This window comes from Meles meles, chromosome 8, assembly GCF_922984935.1.
Source record: "Meles meles chromosome 8, mMelMel3.1 paternal haplotype, whole genome shotgun sequence".
Taxonomy (NCBI): domain Eukaryota; kingdom Metazoa; phylum Chordata; class Mammalia; order Carnivora; family Mustelidae; genus Meles; species Meles meles.
This window is the reverse complement of record NC_060073.1, coordinates 100,776,344-100,781,705: the sequence shown is the minus strand read 5'-3', so window position 1 is coordinate 100,781,705 and position 5,362 is coordinate 100,776,344. Positions and strand designations below refer to the sequence as shown.

General features: G+C 40.9%; 1 protein-coding gene across 1 annotated transcript; it reads right to left on the bottom strand.

Annotated features, from left to right (window-relative positions):
* Positions 1 to 2,221: 2,221 nt before the first annotated feature.
* On the bottom strand, positions 2,222 to 3,157 carry LOC123949887 (olfactory receptor 8D4). Its single transcript, XM_046017597.1, has one exon. The coding sequence runs from the start codon at positions 3,155 to 3,157 to the stop codon at positions 2,222 to 2,224; it is 936 nt and encodes a 311-aa protein (XP_045873553.1).
* Positions 3,158 to 5,362: the final 2,205 nt, after the last annotated feature.

Here is a 5,362-nt window from a genome sequence, read left to right as displayed (position 1 = left end):
TTACATTGGAGTACAGTTTTGAGTCCAAAGACTGAATTCTTTAGAGATAAGCATAAAATGGACTCTGAGTCCCACTTTTTGCAGAGAGGAGAGAAAAGGTCGGAGAAGCTCTGGTTATGGTCTAAGTTAATGATAAAACACACGAAGCTGAGTCAAGACTCAGCTCTCTAGTTGAGCCAGAGCAGAAATGTCACGGTCACCTCGTGTTCCAAGTCTGGAAAAGCCGGTTTTGCTATGTTGAGGAATTGAATAACCAGAACATTTTAGATTCAGAAAAATCTTGGGATTGGAAGGGATAGTTAGGATCATGTAGTTCCATTAGGGTCTAAATGTCAATATTCCTCCCAAATATTTCTCTACCCTGAGAGACTTAGTAAATCCGTTGTATCTTAGGACAGCTCTATTCCAAAATCAACCATGACATTGACCTGGAAGTGGATTGCCACCGGTTTTCTGTATTTATTCTGAAAACTCTGAAACCTTCATAAGATAAATGGAACTTTGGCTCTTTACCTCTTTTTTTCTGTATCTAGGATGGGATGTGTTCCTTTCCTCTATGAAAACAGGCCATGAATAAACAGTAATACTTGAAGCTCTTGCTTGCTCTCAAGGATTTAATTGAGAATAATAGCTCTTGGGAATATGAGGTGAAAGAGCTTAATTACAATTTTGTAATCAAGGAAGTTTAGACCTGAAAAAAATAATCACAACCACAAAGTTTAGTTGGAGATGCCAAATAGACATGTTCAGGACTCCAAGGGAATTATCCCAGGCGTTTTGTTTTATTCAGTTAATAAAAGCTTGGTGGCTTCCTTTAGAACTTTAGGGAAATCAAAACATGGAAAACTTTTGATGTTCTCCAATAATTGACAACATGATGTCCGTTTTCCTTTTCTAGGGATGCTGGCAATAATAATCCTTCCAGTGCTCTGAAAATGATAAACTTCCCTCCCCCCACCCCGTTAAAAATGAAGAAAAATTCTCCTATTCCTGCCAGAGCCTACAAAAGGTGACTTTCTCTTCATTTATACTCATCTATACCTACTCCCTATATTAGCCTAAAAATCCTTAGGTCGGTGAATTGGAGTGATGGTTAAGTGCCATGAAAACAGACATTTTCTGAACTGACTGAATGTAATCTCCAAAAGATATGGGGTAGAGACCTTCCAAAGCAGCTGGACAGGTAACAGAGAAGTGTCCAACTCATTATTCTCTGTTCAACGCATTATTCTCTAATGGTGTCGTTTCCTGTGTGTTCTTTGCTTTGTGGCTTTTTTCTATTGCATTTCGTTTTTACAGCATCACTTAGTGTCTGGGACCTATTGATTCCTCCAATCAAAGCCTTGAAAATTTGACATTTCTATTAAAAGCCAGAACTTGTTGGATTAGGTTAAAAGATCAAACTATAGTCTCATTGCTGGAGACACATCTAGAACAGAAGCAGAAATGGCTGAAAAAATTAAAGGATAGTAAAAGGATATATAAGGCGAACATTAACCAACTGGTGGATTGTATTGTGGTTCTCAATTATTATTCATTTTTCTTCTTTCTGTCAAAATTTTTTACTGAGGTATAGTTGACACACAATGTTACATTAGTTTCAGGTGTACAATATAGTGATTCAACAAATCTATATATTTTGCTATGCTCACCCCAAGTGTAGCTACCATCTGTCACCGTACAATGTTAATTGAAATTCCAGTTTTATTGTGTTGTGGTTAAAGACTTGTCTGCAGCTTGAATTTGACTTTTCCTCCATAAAATTATATCTGTTTTATTTTTTAAAAGATTTTATTTATTTATTTGAGAGAGAGAAAGCACACATGGGAGTGGGGGGGAGGGGCAGAGAGAGAGGGAGAAGAAGATTCCCCATTAAGCCAGGAGCCCCCATGGGATTCGATCCCAGGACCCCGGGGTCATGACCTGGGCTGAAGGCAGATGCTTAACCGGCTGAGCCACCCAGGCGCCCTGTATCTGTTTTATACATCGTGGATGGAAGTAAAGAGGTATTCTCAGAAGAATACTAATGTTAATAAATGTATATTAATTATATTTTAAATATTACTAATTGATACTAAATTTATATATATATTAATTCATAAAATTATGTATAGAATTTTACCTCACTTCAAACGACTTTTAAAGAGTCAGGGTATAAACACATACACATACATATTATGATTATAAATATGTAAATAGAACTTACTAAAGAGCATATTCATTATAAAGATATTTTTCTTTTTAGGAGCTTCACAAATGCATTTTTCACTTCCTTGTTCCTCAGACTGTATATCAGGGGATTCAACATGGGAATCACAGTGGTGTAAAATACCGAGGACACTTTCTCCTGGATGAGTGAACTGCTGGAGGCAGGTTTGAGATACATGAACATGAGAGTCCCATAAAATATGAGAACGGCGGTCAAGTGGGAACTGCAGGTGCTGAAGGCTTTGGACCTGCCCTGGGCAGAGTGGATGCGGAGGATTCTGGAGAGGATGAAGCCGTAAGAAATGATGATTGTCAGGCTGGTGGCTACCATGTTAAACCCGCCAATCACAAAGATCAAAAGCTCGTCAATATACGTGCTTGAACAAGAGAGTTGAATAAGTGGGATAATGTCACAGAAATAATGTTTAATGACGTTTGGGCCACAGAAAGTCAGCCTTAGTATACAACCTCCGTGAATCATCGCATCGGTAAGTCCTACGGAGAAGGCAGCAGCCACCAGCAGAAGACAGGCCCGAAGGGACATGGTGACATGGTAGAGCAGGGGGCTGCAGATGGCCACATAGCGGTCATAGGCCATGGCAGCCAACACATAGCACTCGGAAATGACAAAAATGCAGAAGAAAAATAGCTGAGTCATGCATCCAGAATAAGAGATAGCTTTATCGCTGCCTAAAAAGCCCGCCAACATTCTGGGGGTAATAACAGTAGAATAGCACACATCTAAAAAAGACAAACTACTGAGGAAATGGTACATAGGGGTGTGGAGTTGAGAAGTCAAGCCAATGATTGAGATCATGCCGAGATTTCCCACCACTGTAACTGCATAAATCCCTAGGAAGAGGCAGAAAAGAGGCGCCTGAAGCTCGGGTTGGTCGGTTAGTCCGGAAAGAAGAAATTCAGTCACTGCGGAATGGTTTCTGATGCCCATTCTCTCCTGAGAGATCTGTGGAGATCAGAGGAAAGAGCCAAATCCCGCAGGCAGAATCCTAGCTTGTCTCCATTCCCTGCGGTTATGAAAATGGACAATGAATGTTATCTTATCTCCTCGGCACCAAGCCCGTGCCTCCACTGATGTACAGAGACTTTGACCGACGCCCCCTCCAACCCCCAAAGTCCCCATTCAGATAACATAGGAGGTAAACATCTATTTAACTATGGGTTTTAGGAATTATGAATAAACTTTAGCAATCTCTCCAGTGTCTCAGATTCTTTTAGCCAAGTATGAAACCTTTAACTCTAGAATCAGAGGGAAGACTAAAGACACAGGAGAGGCGATCTAAAACCGATCAGCCAAAGATGTTCTTCAAGAAAGGGCTGTGGACTGAGAAAAGAAATATTTTTGTTAATGACACATTTGCCAAGGGCTGGACTGCCTCCAGGATTTCCTACAGAGAAGATGTCCATTGTCAAGGTCGACTGTGGTTTCCACGTCAAGGATTCCAGGGGTGTTCTGCAGAATATTAATTCTAGGGAGATGTTAATAGGTGTGACATGGAATAAGTAGCCCACGATTTCAGACACAGAGTTACACGAAGTTAAAAATGTTTCTGAACTGAAGGATATTTCAGAATCTCCTAGGGAGCTATATAACATACAATGTTTTCCAAACTTATTTGGTGGTAGAGCCCCCCACCCACTTTTTAATAAAATGTATTTAGCACTGGTGTGGCTCACAACCTTTGAAGAAACTGTGTTTTCATGGGTGTGTTCATTCTATTTTTAGTCTAATCGCAAGCTGATTTCCAGGTAGGAAGTTAATTCTTCATACACTTCAGTAAAGCTCAGTGATGGTAGAACAGCAAACCTTCTAGAAGGTAAAGCTGTCATTGAGCCCTGTCTACACACTCGTGTTCACCCACAGTTTATATAGACCCTTGCTCCGACATCTGGTTTAGTATTTTCTTGACCTGCACTGCCAGGGCCTACCGTTCTGCCTGGCTCTTGAGGAAGCTGTTCATGTCCTCCTACTTTCAATCTGTTACTGTCACAGCAGGACAGGCCCATTTCCTCTGGCCACTTGTGTTCTCAAGGATACCGGCACCTCCTCCCTATTTCCCAAGTCAGTTGACAACAAAGAGGCTTCATAACACTGGACAGCTGTTCTCGGAGAAGGTTTCCAAGCTCTATAGAACACAAGACTTTTGCATCTGCTCTTCTTCTCCCATCCTGAGGGATGAAATAGGGGAACCAGGTGCAAAAGAGAGAATGTCCAATTGCCCTTAGCCTCATGCTGGAATACTCCAGAATCTTCCTTTCCCTTCATCCCTTACCAATCAGCATACACAAGTATAGTCTAGTCACAGAGACCATACAGGGAAATACTAAAGGATGTTCAAGAAGACACGTATACTCAGTTTTGGCCTTTAATCTCCTCTCATGTGTGCCTTCAGACTGTTCTGAATGTCTGGCCATGTTTCTAATTCTCCCACACTTCCCCTAATTCCTGCTGGGCTTTCCATCAAGGTAATGTTTTCTGTCCTGCCCCGCTCCTAGCTCTGATCCAGGGCCCTGAACCCATCTGCCTTCTGCTGAGGTTAGTTATGATTCTCTCTCCTATATTTCCTGCTTTTCACACATTTCAGTGTTTTAGGTCCTTGCTACTCATTTTGCAGTCCACAGACCCAGCACCAGCATCGTTTGGAAATTTGTAAGATTTGGAAATTTATGCACCATCTCAAACCTAACCCATGCCAGTTGAATCATGGCCAAAATTTTGGCAAGATCCCCACAGGATCTGTGTACACATTATAGTGTGAGAAGGGCTATTTTTGGTTTTTATCTCCTGGAGCTGAAATCACCTTTTTTTTTCCTCGTTTCTTCCTCTGAACTCTGCTTCTTCTCTGTGCCAGAAACCATTATGTGCTCATGCGACGTGTTTGAAAACAGCTTCTCAAGAATAGGCTTCTTGGATGAAGGATTAAATTGTATTTTACCTTTCAGTGTTTTAGTACCTATACGTAGACTCAGAGACCTCATAGCAGTGAGAGGTGCATGTCTGAGAGCTTATTACAATAAATGGTATTATGCTTTTGTGTTTGCAGGGAAGAAATGTTATAAAATTACACCCTAATCCACTTAGGAGTGAACAATGCAGTGTTTATGTATTAGCCTTGCTAACAATGTTAGCAACGAG

Excerpts from the sequence above, each read along its gene's own strand:
- LOC123949887 (XM_046017597.1), bottom strand. The coding sequence starts at position 3,157 with ATGGGCATCAGAAACCATTCCGCAGTGACTGAATTTCTTCTTTCCGGA.